The following is a 23,929-nucleotide window of genomic DNA, read 5'->3' as shown; positions in this document are numbered from 1 at the left end:
CATTCAAGACCCCATTTGTGAGATATCAATGAAGTCAATTTTTAATTTTTTTTGTATCATTAATTTTTCACGCTGAAAAGTATCTTTCAGAATGCATGTTTTTATAATTGGTGAAAAAAATTAGTAATGAAATCATGACATGTCTATGAAACTTTGGTTCGGCTCTTGCAAACTCCCTTGCAATCCAACTTACAACTGCTTAATGCTAACAACAAATGCAACTTTGTTCTCCGAAACGGCAATGCTCATTTCGTTCTCATTTTATAGTTCGAGATAAGGGTTAACGCTTTCGTGTAATAAAAAAACACTAGTTAAACAAGCTTCTCCTACTTGACGGAGATTCCTTGAGGTAAATACTTAGGAAAGAAAACGAGCAGTCGCTGGGAAATTATATGACTAATTACCATGAATCCATAAAGCACTAAAACGACTGGAATTTTTCTTATCAATGATCATGATTCCTCAGCATTACTATAGTTATCCGGTGTATGCAGTTTATACCTTTGGCACTGCTTAAGGTCGCTGCTTCATAAACGTAGGTGTCGTAACTTTTTGTTTTTATGGCAGAACATACAATATACAGTAGAGGCAAACAGAAACAAAAAACAAAAAAGCATTCTACAACTAGCAGTGTAGGTATACTTACACCCAACCAGCATCACGCATATCGTGAATATTTTCTCGGCATCCGTGTTCGGTGCCACATTACCGAAGCCCACCGAAGTCAACGAGGTAAAGGTGAAGTACAGCGCCGTCACGTAGCGTGACTTTAGTGTGTTCCAGGTGGACCAGGGTTCGGTTTCGGCGGGTTGCATCGGTAGCAGGAACGGTAAGAACAAAATGAAAAATCGATTCAGGAAAACTATTTGTTGCACACGGAATCATTAATATTTATGAGCCCACCACCGTCGTGCGATGCGATGCGATGAAAGAGCAGCGCCGCGCCGCGTGGTTATTGCATTACACGCGGCACTTTTTTTCGCTCGCTAGTGTGGTTCAGTGGTTTTATGAGCTTCTTAACCTCCTCTTCACGCGTGATGGCATTGATGGGTGCTTGGAAAATGGATCAAATCAGCACATTGGGTTTTCAGCAAAAACTTCAAGTGAATCAGAAAATCACGCATGAAGAGGTCGAAGCGGTAATCGGCTGTCTTCAGCTTACCTTTATCGACGGTCCTCCACCGGTGTTGTTGGCATAGTAATACTCCTGGGTGGCTTCGGCCAGCGCGTCCAGCCAGCCGATTTTGTTCTTCATGGTCGGCCGTTCGGCGTTACCGATTGCGTACCTGTTGGAAACGATGACAGGCGATTCGAGGAGGGGAAAACCGGAACACCGTGTGACGGGGTGTGGGTGGGAAATACGAGATTCAAGAAGAAATATTAGTTTCCTTCGGTAAATACACTAATTGGCTCAGCGCGCAAAAAAAGTAGAATCGACAGCGTAGAGGCAGAGATTGTTCTATTTTTGTTTCATTGACTTCCGGAGGGCACTGTTATAATTATTATTAGGAGCGATAAAGCGTGTGCATTGAGCAAAAATTAGCAGTGATATCAAGCTAGCGCGAGCGAACTGGAGCGAGCTGAAAAGTTGCTTATTTTAAAGTTCGGCCTACTTGCCAGTTGACAGTTGATGCTGCTTTGCCGGAATTTTCCTGCAATTATAATTGCAAGCAAATATCCTACCATGCGTCTCCATCACGGATAATATATTTCAATCAATCCATCAATCACTCACTCACTCATTTACAGGAATCTGTAAAATGTGCAGAGCACATTTTCAAGCAATAAATTCAACACAATCATCTCTTTCAACTAATGAAATATGAGCTTTAATATTTTATTTCATTTTTTTGTGAGTCAAATTCCTCGGTTGGAATCATACGAGGCACGTTGTCATAGTGCACAGAGATGGATAGTGCTTCCAGCTTTCGCCAACCGAGCCGGGCTGGAAGTCACGTCAATAGATAGAACTGTCGGTATATACCTACATGTCATAGTCGCTTTGTTGCCCGACACAAAGCCACGCTGGAGACATTCGGTTGTGCTTTAGTAGCTCAGTTACCAGTTAAAGTGTAAAACCTCATCCTCTCTCTCTTTACGTGTCATCTTTGTGTGCTGAACGTACGGCTTTGGGTGTTCTCGATGGGAAAAAAACTAGACTACAGGATATGTCTTTCGATAGTCTTCGATGAGGAAAGACATTTTGTCATTTGTTCCAATAACGGAGAAGTTGTCTGTTTCTTCGCATTTAAAGATATGAGAAGATGACGCCGAAGGATGCCGTCATCGCTGTACAACATAAATATTTTTCGTTTTTTTTTCAGTTCTATAGACAAAATGGTATTTACAATGACATACTCGGTATAAGCTTTGTTTTTTTACAGCGAATTCAACAAAAACGTTTGTGGCTTGTCTAAAAAAACGCTTCATCTAATTTGGCGCAAGTTTGGTCTTCCTCCTGTTGTCGATGGGAAGTCGAGTCACCCCTAAAAGGTAACCCCGGTAAGCCGCTTTTCAAACCTAAGATAATTTAGCTAAACCGCAATCTATCAATATGGTAGAGAATCGTTTTTGTATTTCCGATCGAGGAAAAATAAAAGAAACTTTTGTTCATCCAATCATATATAGTCCCAAGATCGAGTTGTAGCCACTCAAAGAGAGGACGGTTTTTGGCCCGGGCGGATTCAGACATCGACCTTCTTCTTCGAGCACCTCAGTACACAGCTCTATCGTCGTAGTTTTTCCGCAGATTCCGCAAAAGTAAGAGTTCAAAGATGGTCAACGATTTACCTGTGAGTTACGGCGCTCGACTGGAACGGCTGCGAATGGCTGGAAGATAGCACTTACTCAGTATAGCTGGATGACACCGTTCGATTAGTCGCTCTACTTCGTGGCAGGTAGAAGATAGCCGGCCGTTCCTGATGGTTGGATTGTTTTTCGTTTTTTTTATTTTGGGTGGTTGTGGCAGTATGAAAACGCGATTCCATGCGGGCGCAAAGCGAGAGACCTATCGAAATCGTGGCCACCAGCTCTGGACGGCCCTTCGATGACACATTTCCATTTAGTTGTTTCAAATATTTAGCGGCAGTAAGTTCGATAGGTCTCTGGCTTGCAGCTTGGTCGATATTCAGCATTGATTTATTAAAAGCTGGTGATGCTTTCGGTTTCTACTGCGATGAACTATTGAATGAATTAAATCATCACGTTTGGTGGTGTTTGATATTGCATAAGTGTGATGCAGTTTGATTTGAAAATTAAAGCTCAATGCTGATGTGACCGATTTATATTACGCTTATAGTAAGAATATATCGCATAAGCTTTGCTATAGATTAGTTTATTGAATATTTCTGTTTATGACCATAATTTAGTGTGTGAAAAAGATTAGCTATAGCTTATTGTCTAGCAGCAATTTATTGCGGTTTTTGCGACCAGTTTTGGTCTTTAAAACCGCTATAAGTATTTTTAGTTTTTCGTCCTTAATTCAGTAATGAAAAAGACGCTTGTGTGAAATTTTCATCATCATAAAATATTAGCAATTACAACGACCAAAAAGTTTTTTTTTATTTGGACAATATTGGTGACTTTTTTTCAGATTTTTTTTTTCGGCTGCTGAGGAAATTTGCTGTCATTTTCATCAGAAAAGTTGCAGTTCGATACTTAATTTGTAAGCTATGAAGTTTTGAAATAGAGATATTCACTAAAATCGGAAAATTTCTAATTGAAGACCTCAAAGTTTTGGGTAAAATAATTTGTACGTTTGAAAACCCTTGAACTATGCCGGTTGTGCCCCATTAGGCATACGACTGTTAGGTATAAATATGCCTAACACATATGAAACTTCATGAAATAATTTTTAAGGAATTATGCCAAGTAATCCCTTACGATTTTATCAATGATTTTATGCTAAACGGCGATGTGCCAAAAAGTGGGCGTCACCCGTTCTCATTATATTGTGACAGAGCGATGATTGGCTCAGTTGTGTATACATAGGATTGCGAAATTTTGTAAATTATGCCTATCATAATTATGTCTAACGTTCATTATGCCTAACGCCCACTATGTCAAACGTCCGCAACGTGCACAAAATTTAAAAAATTTCTGGAGCCTCTCTTCGCACATCCGCACGAAGTAATTTAAGTTCTTCTTTTCATTTTACGGAAATCTCTTTAAAAAAATTAGATAAATCGTCACGACAGATGATTGATTGATGTTAAACATGTTATTTTATGACGTCACTACTCCACTCCACTAAAATTCACAAAAGTTATTATTAGTCTAACTCAAATCAACATGCTGAATCATCATCAATACTTTTATCTCTTTTTCTCGATGGATACGTTTCTAGAAATAAATGTTGGGTTTCACGTTAGTACAAACCAGAAATAACACTTCTGGTTGACAATTTTAGAAAATTTTCATGATTAGTGGTTCACAAAACTAGTTTTATATTTTTGGATTCGAAACTGCTACGTTATGGTTTTGAATTATGAATTTTGATACAAAAAAAATCGAAACCTGAATACATCAAGCATTCATATATGTTTTTCTGATACCTCTTTCGACATAAATATTTTCAACAGGCCTCACTTGTACAGATCACATTGAAACATCCAAAATATGAGGGTTCCAAGCATTTTTTCCACTATTCTTGATCCACACTAAAATATTACTTTGTATTTTCTCAAACTCTTATTTTGGCTTTTACGACAAATCATAGTTATCATTATTGTTATAAATGTGTAACAAAACTAACTTTGTTATTTGGAAATGGAATGATTCGTTTATATTCTACGAATGAAGAGCGATCGTCAAATATTTAAATGATTTAGTTCCAAGAAGACTCAGATCAATAGAAATAAAGAGAACTAAAAATATTTTAGCGATGCTTGAGTTAGATATTAAAGATTCGTTTTTTGTTCATTTAAACAAAATTTTCCGAAAGTCTAATTCTGCGAAGCGTTGTTATTTTGTACAAATTATTAGAAAAATATAAAACTTGAGTGAGCAAAAATTCAACAGATATATGACGAGCGGTTATTTTTGGAACGGGGATGACTTGCAGAACGACGCCTCCCAGTTGGCCTCGAGGTAAGACGCTGGTCTAATAAGCCAGTCGTCGTATGTTCGAATCTCGGCTGGGAGAGGCTGTTAGAGTGAATAGGATCGTAGCACTGACCCCGCACTGTCCTGTATTCTAACAGCCGGTTGCGAAGTCTGTCGTTTAAAAACAGAAGGTCAAATTTCGATAACGGAATTAGCACCCAGGCTTTTATGACTTGCAGAACGTTTCCAAGAATCCAAGTCACTGCATGATGGTGGAGCACGATACTTCATGCGCTAAAATATTGCTAAAAGTTTTTAAATTAAAAAAATCACAACTTTTTATTTCAGATTTTGATTTCATAGACTTTTTTGCTCATTTTGAAACAAATTCGTAATGATCCGACCACGGCAACTGAATGAAAGCTCACCATTTAAAAAGTCTTTTAGAAACTTCTTCCGACAAAACAAAAAGAAAGTTTGTTCCAATACGTTGATGAGTTTCCATGAAAAACGTACATAAAGTTTGAAAATCAAGTTTATTCTTCGCGGCACTGGAACACCTATGTGTATGATCGTTTTTCATCTCCTTCCCATGGTCGGATCATTACAAACTTAGTATCGAAATAAGCAGAAAAGTTTGTGGAATCATAATCTGAAATTTAAGATATAGTAATTTCTTCAATTTTTTTAGTCTTTTAGGTCTCTCTAACACGATGGTATCAACTCATTTTAAAGTTCAGGTTGGCAAATGATGTTTACAAAGTGAGTCATTTTAGAAAATTTGAATAGCGAGCTACCATGTGGCATAAGGCCATTTGACATAAGTTCATTAGGTCCATTTGGCATAATGGTTATTTTCCATAATTGATAATTCAGCCAGATTTTATTGTTTAGTGCTTGCTAACAAGAGGCAGTTGTTTACCAGAGACTATCAATTTTATTAATTAACTCGTAGTCGGTAAACCTAGTGAAACGAATAAACCTAAACAGAGGAGATTTCTGCGGGGTGACTGCCACTCCCCGCAGTGACCTGCACTGCCGACGGTGGGCCACCGGCAAACACTCGCAGCTTGCGACCGTCTCACCCTGAATCATCTAGGAAAGCGACCATATGATCATAAAATGATGTCAAATGACCGTTATAATAATTATGCCAAATAGATTATACCACATGGTGTTATGCCAAATGGACAGCCCCCTTTAGATAGCACAAAGAAAATAAAAATCAATGTACAATCGCCTAGAATGGAAATTCAGCTGGAAACCTAATTTTTCTGTTTGATTATTTGACATAGAAATTTTTGAATTATAAAAAACTTTCAGTGTTGTGTAGTGTCCCTAATTTTCTCAATAATCCAAAAACCAACCAATTAGGCAATCTTCCGCAAAGTTATTCGCAATCTATACCTATAAAGAAGGATTTCTGTCTGTCTGTCTGTCTGTCTGTCTGTCTGTCTGTCTGTCCGTATGTTCCTTATAGAATCGAAAACTACTGAACCAATCGGCATGAAAATATGCATGTAGAGGTTTTTTGGGGCCAGGAAAGGTTTTAGTGATGGTTAGAAACCCCTCCCACCACTAAGAGGGGGGGCTCCCATACAAATGAAACACAAATTTCTGCATAACTCGACAACTAATCAAGCAAATAGAACAAAATTTGGCATGTGGGTGTTTCCGGTGACAAGAATTTATTCTATGGTAAATTGAGACCCTTCTCCTCTTTATAAGGGGAATTATAACTCCTCTCCTCTTTAAAAGGGGGGGCTTCCATACAAATTTCCTCATAACTCGAGAACTAATCAAGCAAATGGAACCAAATTTGGCATGTCAAGGTTTTCGAGGGCAAGAATATTTTCTATAGTAAATTAGGACCCCTCCCCACTTTAAGAGGGGGGGCTCCTGTACCAAAGAAACACAATTTTCCTCATAACTCGAGAACTAATCAAGCAAATGGAACCAAATTTGACACGTGGGTGTTTTTGGAGACAAAAATTTTTTCTATAATAAACTGCGACCGCTCCTCACTTTAGGAGGGGGGGCTCCTATACAAATGAAATACAAATTTCCTCATAACTCGAGAGCTAATCAAGCAAATGAAACCAAATTTGGCATGTGAAAGTTTTCGAGGGCAAGAACATTTTCTATGGTGAATTAGGACCCCTCCCAACTTTAAGAGGGGGGGCTCCTATACAAACGAAATACAAATTTCCTCATAACTCGAGAACTAAACAAGAAAATGGAACAAAATTTGGCACGTGGGTGTTTTTGGAGACAAAATTTTTTTATGTGATGAATTGGGACCCCTCCCCACTTTAGGAAGGGGGGCTCCTATACAAATGAAATGCAAATTTCCTCATAACTCGAGAATTAATCGAGCAAATGGAACCAAATTTGGCACGTGAAAGTTTTCTAGGGCATGAATATTTTCTATGGTGAATTAGAAGCCCTCCCCACTTTAAGAGGGGGGCTCCTATACAAACGAAATACAAATTTCCTCATAACTTGAGAACTAATCAAGCAAATGGAACCAAATTTGACACGTGGGTGTTTCTGGAGACAAAAATTTTTTCTATGATGAACTGGGACCCCTCCTCACTTTAGGAGGGGGGGCTCCTATACAAATGAAATTCAAATTTCCTCATAACTCGAGAACTAATCAAGCAAATAGAACCAAATTTGGCATGTGGAGGTTCCTGGAGGCAAAAATATTTTCTATGGTGCATTAGGACCCCTCCCAACTTTAAGAGGGGGTGCTTCTACAGAAATAAAATACAAATTTCCTCATAATTCGAGAACTAATCAAGCAAATGGAACCATATTTGGCATGTGGGTGTTTTTGGAGGCAACCATTTTTTCTATGATGAATTAGGACCCCTTACCTTTTTAAGAGGGGGGGCTCTCATACAAACGAAATACAAATTTCCTCATAACTCTAGAACTAATCAAGCAAATGGAACCAAATTTATCATGTGGGTGTTTTTGTAGGCAAGAATATTTTCTATGGTATATTTTCCATGGATTTCCCCACTTTAAGAGGGGGGGGGCTCCTATACAAATTAAAAACAAATTTCCTCATAACTCGAGAACTATTCAAGCAAATGGAACCAAATTTGACATGTAAGTGGTTTTGGACGCAAGATTTTTTTCTATGGTGAATTGAGACCCCTCTTTTCTTTAGAAAGCGAGTTATGGCCCATCTCCCCTTTAAGAGGGTGGGCTTCCATACAAATGAAATGCAAATTTCCTCTTATCTCGAGAACTAATCAAGCAAATGGAACCAAAATTGGCATGTGGGAGATTTTGGAGTCTTGAATTCATTTTACGATAGTTAGAGACCTCTCACCCCTGTGGTAGGGGGATATGGACTCTCATATAAATAAAACAGAAATTTTTGCGAAACTCAAAAACTAATCGAACTCGAGAAATTCGAGACTCTTCCATAAAACATTAGTCAATACAAGACCACAAAAACTATCTATAGTAACACTAGATCATTCAGGACGAGACGGTCGCGAGTGTTGCCGGTGACCCGCCGTCGGAAGCGCCGCCCACTGAGGGGCTTGCAAAACTCGAGATTGTGACAAAGATCATCCGAGATTCATGATTTATGTACAACACAGGTTAATTTGTGGCAATACGAAGTTTGTCGGGTCAGCTAGTAAACTATAAAGCAGAAATTCCTTAGCAGGCATAGCGCATTTTTATTGCTTCAATTTTGCTCTTTCAACTATACCGCCTCAGCCAAGCTGAATTTGAAGCAATGATGTATGGGACACTTGTAGAGTTAATTAAAATAAGCCATATTGCTGAAGTGAACACAGAAGCTACATTTCTAGTTACAAGGCTGCTACCCTGTAGGTAGCAACAAGAGCGCCATTTTGCGGGTTTGAAGCCCTATACCGCAATAAATGCAAAAACAAAACCTAGGCTTAATTTAATAGTATTGTAGATAATAATTAACCCTACAAGTGCCCTGTACATACTATTAGTTTAGTTTACGTTGACTGAAGCGGTATAATCAAAAGAGAAAAATAGAAGCAAAAAAGCGGGCTACGCCTAGCAGCAGATCTTAAAACAAACATTAACATCTGCGGTATAAGTTCGTTTATTTTATTATTTTATTGCGAATAACTTTGGAAATTTTTCCAAATTTACGATCGGGATGTCTTAAATTTGGTTCCAACTACATGAAAGATGCCATACGGCTTACTTGTTGTTAAAACTTTTTCTTGCAAATCGGTTTGAATTTCGTCTATTTTGAAACGAAAATGGCCCATGGCTTTACTCCTGGAGAAATTACGGACTTATAGATTGCCTCAAGAAACATTTTGCGTCTTTATAAGCTCCAAACACGTTAGGAAGACAAACTTTTGGTGCTACACTCCGCATTCGGAATTTGACCTTCTAATTTTTGTTATTCGACAGACTTCGCAGCCAGCTGTTAGAGTACTGGACAATGGCAGGGCTAGTACTACGATCCTATTGACTCCTACAACCTTTCCTAGTTAAGTTTTGAACATATGAAGACAGGTTTTAGAAGAACCGATTTGAAAAACTCAAGTCGCAGAGACTGTTTCTTGGAATGGATGATAAGTTATTCAGCACTTGGGTAACGATTTATTTTTCCAGCAGTGTTTTTTTAAATGCGTGTGCAGTCGAACAACAGAAGGATATTTCGGAAGGTTGAGACGTCGAAATAAAACGTTCATCGCACAAAAGAACGTTTGAGTCAGCGAACCTGTAAGTAACAGAAGCAGCCAAAATAAATCCCAAAATCGATTAGACCCAGAGGTTACGAATACTGTACGATACGGTGCTTGCTGGGAATTTTAAGTGAATAATAATGGACGAAGAAATACACGTAAAATTCGACTATCAATCCTTGCCAGGGCCACAGTATTATACGGTGAGAGAAGGGCCACGAATATTGGACCAATCTAAAACATCCATTCAAGTTGAAAAATTTGTTAAAAAGTGCAATGGTCTGACTGTGGCTGCGGTAAAATTTCGCAATCGTTCATTATAACATTACAACTCGATGAAGGGTGAAATGAACGTCAAGGAGTGTTTACAGACGACTTCTCCCTTTGATTCGTAGCCAAAAAAAACCTATTGTCTTCTGGTCAGGCTTAGCATTTTAACATTACGGCCGCCTCACAGTTGGTTTCGGGGTACTACACTGGTCACAAGCCAGTGGTCGTATGTTCGAATCGCGACCATGGGAGGTTGTCATAGCCAATAGGATCGTAGCACTAGCCCCGTAATTGTTCTGTACCAGGGTCGTTAAAGGTACTGGTTGGTGGTACAAATTTTTAAGACATTTGCTTTTTGCGACTAGTCTTGCGGCATGTTTCTAGTACATACGTACCGAAAAGAACTGTAAGTAAAAAAGGCGTATGCGTGTCATTTCTATATGACATTTTGTGTGACTGATCATCGCACATAAGAGAGTGTTTGCATATTATCATGTACATATTCGGATTGGTTTCGAAGGTTGCAAGAGATAGGCACCACCAAAACCAAATGAAAATAACAAATTTATAACAGGATGAGTTTTAAATAACAAGTTTTTTATAACAAAATGTGATAAACTTGATCTCGTTAGTAGTTAAAATACCAAAAATTGTAACAAAATCCGCTCTAGGCATATTACAATTATATCAAATTATGGCATAATTTGATCAAGTTTTTATTTTATTTTATTTGAAGATTAGTTACAGAATGCTGGTCTGTCCTGGTTTATAACTAAAATGTAACAAACCGTGTTATAAGTAGCAGAACGAGATAGATTGTTGGTAAAACGTTTCCAGTGTCGCAAGTTTTGCTATCACATTTATAACACACATTGACTGGAGCTATGATTCTGTAATATTTTTGTTAGAATCATCTGATCGGGTGTCGATACACAGACAGTGCGAAGCGATGGTATTGTTTAAAAGTCTGACAATCGTACAGAAAAAGTGTCAACCGTTTCAGTCTTTGCTCTGTATGCTATACAGATGGCTGCGAAGTTTGTCAAACAAAAAAAGTCGAAGGTCAAATTCCGTCGGAATATACATTTGAACATTTGAACATTCCAAGGATGTAACATTCGTTCGACAAGACATGAATCCCCGTAGTCTGTGCTGAACCTTATGATGAATCTTCCCAAAAAGGTGGGCCTTCTTGCATAAAACTGATGCATCAAAAAATAATTTGTTAAAATAATATATTATCTTGTGATCGAAGAAATTAGTGAAATTGCTTGAAAAAATTTGTTCTTAAAATGTCCGTGAACGAAAACAAGAAAACAAATTCTTGAAGCAAATGGAGCTTATGGATATAATCTACTATATCTGGACTTCCCAAACAGCATTGAAATAAATCGATTGACTTCCACAAATCGTCCCCGTTTTAAAAGTATCCATGTTGTAAAAAAATAAACGAATTGCGAGGTTATTAGGAAAATTATGACACCCGTCCTAGTAGCATATTTATGATAGATTTAGTTGCAACAATTGAGCAACCAGCAACTGTGATAGTTGGGCAATTGCTTAAAGGATCACAGATTCATGCAATTTTGTACAAGAGCATATTTATGAATATATCAAGAAACTAAATTTCCTTCTAAGTAGAATACGAAAATTAAATGAAAGAAGAACTTTTTTCCACGATCGAACGATAGTGGCATTTATTCGTGAAAAAGTTTTTCTTTCATTTGAAATTTATATCAAGGAAAACAATAGTTTTAAAACTCGTGGTCTTCTATTTTCTCAAAAAATGAAGAGAATATTTCAAAGTTTCTCGGACTTCTTTGTTTTCGAAGTTTACCTGTATCGTGGACAATTTTGTGAAAAACTTTTTCCAAAAGGTATAAACTATGTCCGAGAAAATCGGAAAATGTCTCAGGGGGTGTACAGCCTTGCTAGTTTCGTACTAGTGCACAAAATTGCGCGAAATTCTTGGATCTTATTTTTAGGTGTCTTCTCTTCCACAGGTCATCTCCATCCCGGAAATAACCAAATTGTATTTTTTCATACATTATACATAACTCATAGCATAGCATAGTTTGACCGAGTAATTCTACTTGCATACTTGTTCCTGTTTGGAAAATTGTAGACTCTTAGTTTTGGCGTTAAAAATAATGATTTATCATGTTTCAGTTTACAAAACAGACACAAATTCTAGAAGCTCTGAAGACGATCCAAAACAGGAATCGAAACGTTGGCGTAAAAGTAAAGTAAGACGTTTACTTTATTGTCTACACGTCTACTTTTAAGAAAAAATACTTTTAATTTTAAGAATTAGAAAATGGTTTTTCCGGCATTTCTCTAGACTTTTCCGTCGACGTGGAAAATTTTGTAAAAAACTTTTTCCAACTTTCAAAACAAGTAAACAAATTTCAAACCATTTTTTCGAGACAAATCCCCAGCTTACAATTGGAATTGGAATGGAGATGGCTTGTAGATGCCCAACGTTTTAAAACGGAAGTGAGTTGTGGAAGTTGGAGCATTATTTTCGACTACATTTGGAATCTGGGTTACGATTGAAAGGGCGTATTTTCCAAACAAAGGTAAACCGGAAACTGAAAATCAGTTTGATCGCTGCAGGACTTAAATGTTTACCTTTTGCTAGACATTATCATTGGAAAAATATTTAAATCGTAAACTTTTTCAAATAGGATTCGCTATTATGTAATTCAAAATAGTACCTGTCGAAATGCGTTACAGGAGGTTCCTCATTTGTCAACTCTAATAGAAATGTAAACGTATATTATAGTTTCTTTGCGTAAATCTCTCTAAAACATCTCTCTTCGTGTAGTCTTTTTCAATTTCTCTCTGTCTTTTCGTTTCTCTATACCGTCAAGACTCATCGTGAATAATGTTGAATGTAAATGTTACGTTACAAAATTGTGCTCAACAAACATGTTCTGAGTATGATTTGGTGAAGTGAAATGTCAAATCGTTTACTCGCAGAGCATGCTTTCGGTTGATTTCATTAGATGAGCTGACGCTACTAGTACTGACTGTGGGTGTAACAAAAACAATAATTTATTTGTAAATTTTACTGAATGATTTTTAATTTTAAAACTTATTAGATAACCAACAAGGTGTCGAAAAATATATTTGACATCCTTGAAGAAGACCAAAGCCAAGGGCTGAAACGTTGAGTAATGGGAAACAGCTGCAACGTTGGAATTGTTTTTCCATAAATAATGATTTATTAGCCCAAATTACGAAATATATCTAAATTATAGAAATATATTGTCAAGATTTAATAAAATTAAATTTTAACTAAAAGTCTTCTCCGAATTTTTTTTATGACTATCAATTTTGATACTTAAGTTAGAAACACAGAATGAAATACATTTTTTTCGTCAGCGAAAAAAATGTGGTACACAGATTTCTAGTTTCATTAAATAATAATAAAATATTTTATGGGAAGCATTTAATTTTTTTTCATTTTTTAATTTCTAACAAAAAACAAGCAAACAATAGCAAAGAATCTATGCGTCAATCGAGTTCGGTCAATTCGCTTATATTGTTTTCAATGGGGGAATCGGCGAAGAGGTCGAATCCGGATTGACGCACAGCTTCTCCTTTGATGTTTCGTCGATTTATTGCATGATTTTTAGTGGAAAAAATGATGAAAAACATCTAATCGCCGCATAATAAACGCATAGCCGTAAATCTCTGCCTCTACGATGACCGAGTCGCAAACAATCAAACAAACAAACAATCGAACAAACAATATTTCATACGAAGCATATGAGTATTTTTGGGTGTCTGCATGTCTCCGAGTGTCTGTTAGCTGTGTTCGTGAGTACGGCTAAGTTTGCGAGTTTTGTGTGTATGTTCGCACGAGCGAGCGGAGTGAGCACAGGGTGTCTACACGACCAGTGCCATTTAGCGTCTACGGGAGTATAGGTGAGGTGAGTGAGTGGGTGAGTTGGTTCAAAACACACTACTACAAGAACGGAAATTCTTGCGCTCATCTCGCAGAGTTGCTAAACGAAACTTGTGCTGGGCGCATTTTTCTCGAACCAAAAATAATGTGTTCTATCACGGTGTGAGAAGTGCATGTGAGTGTTTGTGTGTTTTTGAGCGGTGAGTAGTGAGTAATGTGCGTGTGATAAATTGTGTTGTGCCGTATCGTTGTTTTCGTTTGTATTTGTTACATTTGTTGCTGTTGTTATTTTATTTCACACTAAATTTGATTGGATCGATGCGTACCAAATACAAGCCAGCCAGTGAGCGATTAGTGCAAAGGTAGCCATCAGTAATACTAAAACAGCAGCGCCATATTCCGAATAGCGATCGATCTTTCTTGCCACTCGCACTAGACGCAATAGACGTGCCGTTTTCAATAAACCAATTAGAGTCGTTGTCTGTAAAGGAGAAGAAAGAGAGAGAAAGAAAAGAACAAAATGGTTTCCATAAAGCGGAAACGGAGAAAAAGAGAGAAAGAGAAGGAAAATGGAGAAAAAACAGGAAATGTGATAAAAGGCAAAATACGTCGGAAAGCTTTTTTGGCGAAGGGAATGGGAGCTATCCTGTGCTTTCGCGTTTACTGTTTTTTTTTTGTTCAATTCTACCCTTACATACTTTTGGCTTCTCGTCGATCGTTGGAGAAAAGGAAAAAAACAAAAACTTACAAATAGTAAAGTCAAAAACTAGGGTACAGAAAAAAATTTAATAACGCTAAAAGTTAAGCATCATTGTTTGTTTGGCTGCTAGAAATTTAATTAAACCAAAAGCTACCGAAAACATCGTACTTAAAGGTTCCCGGAGGGAACTCCACTACCTAGCTCGCTATGGAAGCTTAATACATTTATCCTAATAGTTTCCAAAACACCTCTAAAGTAGGGCAACGGAAAAGAAGAAAATTAACCACCAAGTAAATAGAGCAGAAAGTTTCCGCTTTTCTTCGCAGCATAAAATCTAGACAGCCTCATGACACGACCCGACCCGACCGGACCCGGTCATCCTTCGAGCATTTTTATCACAGAGAAAAAAGTGAGCGTAACGAATGGGTCCGGCCGGGGTCGCAATTCTACTGGGCCCGTCCGTATTCGAGCCGACAGCGCCAGCGTGTGATAATACGTACGTACCTACGTGTCTACAACCTGCCGGGAAAAAACGTGTAATTCACGGTGTGTGAAAGCTTAGTAGAAGGCGGCTCGAAACACGAACAGTGTGTATGTGGGGAAGCAGTTAAATACCCTTTGCCAGCGTGGTGCTCTGTAACTCAGGACATAAACGGGAAAATCACCTTGATGAAAGACCTTCGTTTGCCGGGGCGGGGCCAGTCGCAAGTTGGCTTACACACGTTATCGTATGCCGGATATGTCCAACTTGCGACTAGCTCCTCTCTTCGGACGGTCGAAACCAAGGTTTGCAAATTTGGCACTGAATCTGCAAGCGTTAGTTCAACCGTGAGATGCAGGCTGACCGAATCCGGTCGCCGGTTTTGAATCGGCCTGGGAGGGCAGGTGCTGTCTTCCAACAAGATTTTGCAATTTAGCAGCAGCAGCAGCAACAGCAGCAGCAGTAGCAGTAGCAGCAGTACAAGCTCTGGTGTGATTTGCGGTTCGGTTAAGTGGTTAGAATATTTCAAGAGAAAATGCTAGCTCGGGCGGGGTGGTATGTACATTGCAATGTTATACGTTCGGTAGCATAAATTTCAAATTTCATTTAATTGAATAAAGAATACTCGCATAGTTCTGTCAATACTTACGTTCAGTAGGGTAACTGGCATCACCAACCTTTCTAGAGCTAAAGATTTTCTTAATATATTACAAAAATTTTATTTGTAGTGTTAGAAGAATCAAAAAATAGTGTCATCGGTGGTGTTGCGATTGATGTTGATGTGTAATTGCTGAAACAAACGCGAAATACAATAGGCAACAAGCTCTGATACGACAAAGCCAGAAAGAGAAAGCTTGGGAAAATAGTGTATAACTTGTTGTCATATTGCTAATGGCTGACTGGCTCATAGGAAATATTCGACGCTACTGTATTAGCAGGGTTCGGAAACGATAAACAAAATAAGCAATCTGCTTTCAATTATATGTTTTACAACAGAAGCAAGGCATTATTCTATGGCATATGTTTATTTTTCTTGAACATTTCTTACCATTTCACTGAAGGGCAAAGAATTTTATGTAACATTTGAAACAATTTTTTGATAAAGGAACAACGATTTATATTTACGTATAACCGAACTTTCATAGAAATTGAAAATAAATTTTCTTTACTTTATATTAAACTCGTAGCTATCTCACGCAAAGTGACCAAGTAATCGAATTTGAACCAAATCTAGGTAAATAATTAATTTTAGGTCAAGAAATAATAATTCCAAATGTGGTGCCGGTTGGACACCTCTTCGAGGACTTCCTTTTAAAAAGCTGCGGTTTGGTAAAATTCCCTTAACTTTTCGTCGGGAATATTAGGTTTAGAAACGAAATGTTATCACACTATTAAGGGAAATTATTTATCGTGGCAATGCTACCAATTTTTTTAGATTTAAGAAATAAATTTACATTTTATCTTTTTCTGTAGTTTCATCTCAAAAATTCCAAATCACACAGAAAACTGAAAAATTGGCAACACAGCTTGTACCAATTTATATTGCAAAAATTTTACAAAATTATTTAACTAACCGATCTTTACAGGTTACCTGTCAGAATTCTAAGCCTGGCAAATTTGCTGTTAAAGCAGAGGTGCCTCAAGGCTCGATCCTGGGCCCAATCCTGTACAATATATACACATCTGATCTTCCTGAATTAACGGCAGGCTGCACTAAGTCGTTATTCTGGCACGATACAAGCATTTCCGTGAGTGGATAAAATCTTCATTTCATATGCTTGAAAAGCATGAATATTTTCTCCAAATACTCGCTAAAGTGGAAATTTTTTCCCAATGCTCCTAAAACTCAATTAATTATTTTTCCTCATAAGCCAAGAGTTTCGTTTCATTATTTTTCCTCATAAGGCAATAATAATCGCATTATCAAAATGAATGGAGTTGGTTTGAGTTGGTCTGACCAAGTTAAATATATGGGATTAGTTTATGACAAAAACTCACTTTTAAGGACCACATTGAAAGTACACAAGCAAAAGTCTCTAGATCTCTTATGGATCATAAGTTAGGTTAAGCTAGGTTAAGATGTTTTTATTGTTCTTTTTTACCTGACACGTAGGTTTTAATCCGTACTAGTAAATAGTCTTGACTGCGTTAGCAAACAAATCGTAATCATAGTGTGTAATGTAAGCGTTGAAAAGTCACCATTGAACACACAATATGATAAAGAATAGTTACTCCTAAGTACTTTATGTAATCGAATATTTACCCTAAAACATATCTAAATTTGTTTCAAACTCGTGCAGGCCCACGGAGTTCGGATAATTCGCATGGAAAGACTCAAATATTCAATTAAATTTGTTTTTTTAAAGGCAAACTAGAAATGGCAAACTAACAATGTAAAGTGGGGTTTTTGGTCTTTCCTGGAAACAGAGGAAGTATCTGATGCGAAGAATGATTAATAGGATAATCTTAAAAATTTCGATGTAGGCCAAAAATATATCGGGCTGTGCAATGGCAGGTGGGGCTCGCAGCCACATTTTTCGGTTGGTACCCGAATGTTTTACTCACTAAACTACTGCCGCCTGTCATATGGTCGGTGTTAAGTCAGACCGGATCAAGTCGCAAAATTAAGAAAATGAGTTGATGACAGCTAACGATCAAGGATTTCCTAAGCTACATTTTACTCTAATTAAATTACATCAATGTTACATCAATGGCTGTTTGCAAAGCCAGAGATATGAGATGGTTTCGAACGGTTGATAGCTGCAAACATCACAGAGTGGCAAACTTTGACTTCGTTTTTCTCGGAATCAGAAATTTGTCACCTGGTTCGGTCTAACTTAATACCGACCATATTAGGTAGTCTAATGCCTAATTTTGCCTAAAGTTTTTGAAGCGTCTTAGTAGAATACGAAACCTGAAATTAAATAAAAGAAAACTTTTTCCAAATTAAATTCTACTATTTTTATTTTTTCGCGACAGATACGCATTTCGCCTACGACTTGCAGGCTTCATCAGTGTCTGTCTACGAACTAGTTTGATTTGGAAAAAGTTTTCTTTGAATTAATTTCAGACCTAATTTTGTTTTATTCTCCCAATACTATCATTCATAATATAACGGGCGGCAGTAGTTTAGTAAGTAAAACATTTGGCTACCAACCGGAAAAGCGTGGGTGTGAACCGCACCTGCCATTGCACAACCCGATATATTTTTGGTCCAGATCGAAATTTTCTAACTTATCCAATCAATCATTCTTCGTATCAGATACTTCCTTCCTTCACGGAAACAGAATTAAGAGAAAAGAATAAAGGAAAAAATTAAGAAAAAAGAAATAATATTAAATAAGAAAAAACGAAACAGAGAAAAGTAAAAAGAAGAAAAACACAAAAAAGCAAAAAGAATAAAAATGAAAGGGATATGAAATAAAAAAAGAAAAAGTTAAAACGAGAGTCGAAAAAAGAAAAAAATTAAAAGTAATATGAATGAACAAAGAAAAAAGATGTAAGAAGAAACAAGAAACAAGAGGGTTGAAAAAATAAAGAAGAATAAATAACATAAAAAGAACAAAAGAAAAAAAGATTTAAAACAGAAAAAGATAAAAGAAAAATAGAATTTTTGGCAACCGTGTGGAGTATGTAAAATTTTCATGAAGGCGAAAAATGACTTTCAGTAAAGAATAAATAGTGTATAAGGAGTAAGGAGTAAGGAGTAAGGAGTAAGGAGTAAGGAGTAAGGAGTAAGGAGTAAGGAGTAAGGAGTAAGGAGTAAGGAGTAAGGAGTAAGGAGTAAGGAGTAAGGAGTAAGGAGTAAGGAGTAAGGAGTAAGGAGTAAGGAGTAAGGAGTAAGGAGTAAGGAGTAAGGAGTAAGGAGTAAGGAGTAAGGAGTAAGGAGTAAGGAGTAAGGAGTAAGGAGTAAGAAGTAAGGAGTAAGGAGTAAGGAGTAAGGAGTCAGGAGTAAGGAGTAAGGAGTAAGGAGTAAGGAGTAAGGAGTAAGGAGTAAGGAGTAAGGAGTAAGGAGTAAGGAGTAAGGAGTAAGGAGTAAGGAGTAAGGAGTAAGGAGTAAGGAGTAAGGAGTAAGGAGTAAGGAGTAAGGAGTAAGGAGTAAGGAGTAAGGAGTAAGGAGTAAGGAGTAAGGAGTAAGGAGTAAGGAGTAAGGAGTAAGGAGTAAGGAGTAAGGAGTAAGGAGTAAGGAGTAAGGAGTAAGAAGTAAGGAGTAAAGAGTAAGGAGTAAAGAGTAAGGAGTAAGGAGTAAGGAGTAAGGAGTAAGGAGTAAGGAGTAAGGAATAAGGAATAAGAAATAAGAAATAAGGGATAAGGAATACAGAATAAGGAATACAGAATAAGGAATAGAGTATAAGCAATTAAAAAAAAAGAAATAAGGAATAAGCAGTATGGAATACGAAATAGGTAATAGGGAACGAGGAATAAAAGTCAAGAGAAATTCTTGCGCTTTCTTGCGCATCTGTGAAATTATGGGTATATTTCATCCACTTATAAACGAAAACGACATAATGAGTAATTCTCGCTGAAACGGGGCTACTTCTGACACGAGGTTTTCAAATATTGGAACTTTTGCACTTGATTAGTTAAAAATGGTGAAAAAATAAGAAGTGCGCTTTTAATACCTCAAAACAATGGACCAAGGGATTCGCCAAGGGGCTCGAAAGCTTAAAAAAAGTAGAATTTTTAGAAGATCTATATGATGTAGTGTTCCCTAAATTTACAATGCAAATTTGGTTATGTAAAGAAGAAGCATAGGGCATTTTAATGGAGCATACATTTTTTTGGTTGCCATCTCGGATTTGGTCGCCATATTGCAGTTTATTAAAAAATCGCCGTTTCCGCCATGAGCCCCCCAACTGATTTTCATTATAAGACCACCGTTGAAAAGCTGAGAAAAAGTGCTACAAGAAACGTACGTAAAATTAGGTGTGCGTTGGTATTAGCTAAGCACCCAATTATTTGTAGCGATTTTTAATTTTCATGTGATTATTGTGTTATAAAATAAACAACAAACGACGCGAGGAGGAAAGATATGGCTTTTAAATGAAGTGAAAAAAAAATTGGCGGCCATCTTGGATTTAGTCGCCATATTGGATTTTATCGAAAAATCACCGCTTTCGTCATACCAATACCAATTTTCATTTTAAGACCATTTTTTTACTCCATTTGTATGCACTGTGCTACTTGTTTACAGAATCATGCCATTTGTTAGTTGTTTCCTTGCAAATTTAGGGAATATATCATCCTCATCTCAAGATTTGCTAAAAAATTTTTTTGAAACTGTCGGGCTCCTTGGAGAACGACGGGTCCACTGTTTCAAGGTATTAAAAGCGCACTTCAACCAATCAAGTGCAAAAGTTCCAATATTTGACGACCTCGAGTCAGTAATAGTCCCTTTTCAGCGATAATTACTCATATATTCAATACTGTTTTCAAGATGATATAAAATATTATAATTTTTACAAAAAAATGTGCTACGATGTTTGTGGTTCAAGAGTTATGATGTTTTAAATTACGCGATTTGTAAGAAATCGGAAATTAACGTATTTTGCAAAAAAAAGGTGAGCTCGAGATCTTCAAATATTGTTTCTATAAGATCAAAAATTACGTCAGTGAACAAAATTTAACAAATTTCTGAGATCCTTCGGACTAAACAATATGCTGTTAAAAAATCTCCATAAAAAGTATTTCAAAAAAAGTATGTAAGTTTTTACACAATAATCATACAAATGAGTAATTCTCGCTGAAACGGGGCCACTACTGACAGGAGGTCTTCAAATATTAAAACTTTTGCGCTTAATTAGTTGAAAATGGTTAAAAAATAAGAATTACACTTTTGATACCTCAAAATAGTGGACCCCTCGTTCGCCAAAGGGCCTAAAAGTTTCAAAAAAAGTTGAATTTTGAGCAAACTTTGAGATCTATATCATGTGATATTTTATAAATTTGCCATGAAACAGCTAACAAATAGCCCGGTTCTGTAAAGAAGAACCGGGCTTTCAAATAGAATAAAAAAAATTTTGGCGGCCATCTTGGATTTGGTCGCCATATTGGATTTTATCGAAAAATCGCCATTTTTACCATGAGACCCCAATTAAGTTAGATGTGCAATGGCATTAACTAAATAAAACAATTAATTTTCTGTTGCAAGTTGTTCCATTATATGAGGCTTGTAAACAATGATACAGATAATTAATTGTTTCGTTTATTTAATGCCACTACACATGTAATTTGATGAATGTTTCTTAGAACATTTTTTCTCAGCTTTCCGATAGTGGTCTTAAAATTAAAATCGGTTAGGGGGATCATGACGAAAACGGCGACGTTTTGATAAAATCCAGCATGGCGGCCAAATGCAAGATGGCCGCCAATTTTTTTTCACTTCGTTTATAAGGCCTATCTCTTTTTTTATTCCATTTGAAAGTCCTGTTCTTCTTCTTTACATAACCGGGCCATTTGTTAGTTGTTTCATGGCAAATTTATGAAATATCACATGATATAGATCTCAAGGTTTGCTCACAATTCAACTTTTTTTTGAAACTGTTAGGTCCCTTGGTGAACGAAGGGTCCACTATTTCGAGGTATCAAAAATGTAATTCTTATTTTTAAACCATTTTTAACCAATTAAGCGCAAAAGTTCCAATATTTGAAGACCTCGTGTCAATAGTGGCCCCGTTTCAGCGAGAATTACTCAAATATAAAACGCTACAAAGCTGTCCCGAGTGCGTATATAAAGGTAATGCACACGAGAGCGTAACTCAGTTTTATTTTGTAGTAAAAGTAATGTACAGATTGTACTTTCAATCGACTGAATATTACCTTTAGAAAAAGACCCCAACAAAGTGTCGCAACATCAGGAAAAAATCAAATTTTCGTCTTAATAATTTTCATTGAAGACTGTTTTGCACAGATGATTTTACATCTGTTTTAAAATAACAGGAATGTAATATTAAACGGAATTTTACCTTTAGGCACAAGGAGACAATTTTAGACTTTGGGTTTATACTTACTGTTTTTTAACAGGCTCATTACAAACTTAGTATTTTAAGTATTAGTATAAGCGAAATTTCGTTTAAAAAAATTCCCGTCAAAATAATTGTGTAGAGCACACGTGGGTGAATTCCGTAAATCGCATAAAAAGTCGCGTAAATTGACGCAACAAAAACTAGGTACGTAATAAAGCGACTGCAGTGTAATTATCAAATACGTAGGTACAATTTTCCTAATTGCATTTCTGATGTGAATGTGAATTGACACTGATTATCTGCTTGAAAATTGTAAATTGGAATCATTCGCAATAATGTATGAGCTATTCTCAATTTTTCAGTTATATTATACTGATGTCTGTGCATGGAAAGTCAAAAAATAAATTATGTGTTTTTGTACATAATCCAAATATTCTGGATTCGTGATTATGCTAAATTCTTATAAAAGTGCAGTGCAGAATCTGAATTTGTATTCGAGTGATTCGAATGATTAATTTGATTTGATCAAAGTCTTACATTGATACGGGAATTAATGAGGAAATTGAAAAATGTAAATATTTCAACTTGGAAGCTTGCAGCATTTAAATGTTTCATTGGAAAATTTGTAAATGATAGTTTTCTGGTAATTTTACTCGTTTTCCATCCGAAACTCCGGACAATTTCTCGTTATTTTGTGTGAAATTTTTCGTAAAAATTTTTCTTTCTGCACGATTGCAATATATTCAAACTGAATATTTTAGGCATCCCAAGTAATAATTTGAGTTTCATTACACTCTTATCGTGGCATTTATGACCAAAATTGGCGATTTCCATAAAAGTACAACAAAACTCACATTGTTGCTTGGGATGTTTCCATACCATAGATCATTTTAAATTTTGAAATTTTTGCGATAGATTTTCCTTAAAGCGAGTTTTGGTGGTTGGTTTTTAATGTAATCAATGCAGAAAAAGATTAATCATAGCAATAGTTGTACCTGGAACATGAAAACAGACTAACCCAGGCATGTTTTTTTTTGTTAGAAAAACAATGAATCCTTTTCGATTGGCGAATGCAGTTTACCGATACTTAACAGTATTGTCAGAATATGCAAATTGATGCTAATCTAATAATTTATGATTCTAGCATATACCAGCTAACACACAAGAGTATTATCTATGAACATTGCAAGAAATGCATAGTGTCATTTCTTTCACACTGTCACTCCGTGTTAGGGGTTCACTTGAACGCAATGACCTTTTCGTTTCTTCGTTTACCCCGATGACTCTCAACGAACACCATAATTTCCATAATCGGCCAGTCAGCTATAATCCTCGCGGCTGCAAAAAATCCTGTACCATTCATAGCTAGCAGAATAACCTCATACATCCGCTTTTATCACAAAAAAACTTTTTTATTTTCGCTGCTTTCCTAGAACAAAATCTGTTATATTATTGTTTCATTAAAGGTGTGCGCTGTTACAACTGTACCAAGAGAGAATTACAAATAAGTGTTCAAAAAAAATTTTTTTTTCATCTAAAGATAACAAAAGGAATGCAAAAACCAAACCAAAGTACAGCACTAAGATAAAAAAAACGGAAATAGAAAAAAAGAAACGTAGCAAAGCTCCTAACAGTGATTGCTTCACGTATGTATGAATGGGCTGTGTAGTGAGTGTATAGCAACGGCAGGATGACGACGGTGGCAGTGAAATGAGAGCGTTCGTTTCGAGTGAGCTTTTCTGTGGGCCGCCCTGCTGGTGGGTTGTGCCTGTCGCCAGCCACTGGCTGTCAGGGTCGGTCGCCGAGGTGGGTGGCTAGAAATTCTTTCCTTTCCTCGTTTGCTTGCGCTTGCAG

At 36.8% G+C, this 23,929-nt stretch overlaps 1 protein-coding gene across 1 annotated transcript in view; it reads right to left on the bottom strand.

Annotated features, from left to right (window-relative positions):
- The window catches only part of LOC128736755 (potassium voltage-gated channel subfamily H member 7), a 298,342-nt gene that overhangs the window by 36,485 nt on the left and 237,928 nt on the right, over window positions 1–23,929 (bottom strand). Inside the window, exons 15-17 of the mRNA XM_053831242.1 lie at window positions 14,256–14,410; window positions 1,163–1,286; window positions 647–767 (exon numbers count right to left, since the gene is read on the bottom strand). Coding sequence (XP_053687217.1) covers window positions 647–767; window positions 1,163–1,286; window positions 14,256–14,410 — 400 coding nt within the window. The remainder of the gene's footprint in view (window positions 1–646; window positions 768–1,162; window positions 1,287–14,255; window positions 14,411–23,929) is intronic.

Source organism: Sabethes cyaneus, chromosome 2, assembly GCF_943734655.1.
Source record: "Sabethes cyaneus chromosome 2, idSabCyanKW18_F2, whole genome shotgun sequence".
In the NCBI taxonomy this organism is placed as follows: Eukaryota; Metazoa; Arthropoda; class Insecta; order Diptera; family Culicidae; genus Sabethes; species Sabethes cyaneus.
This window is presented reverse-complemented; position numbering and strand designations above follow the sequence as displayed.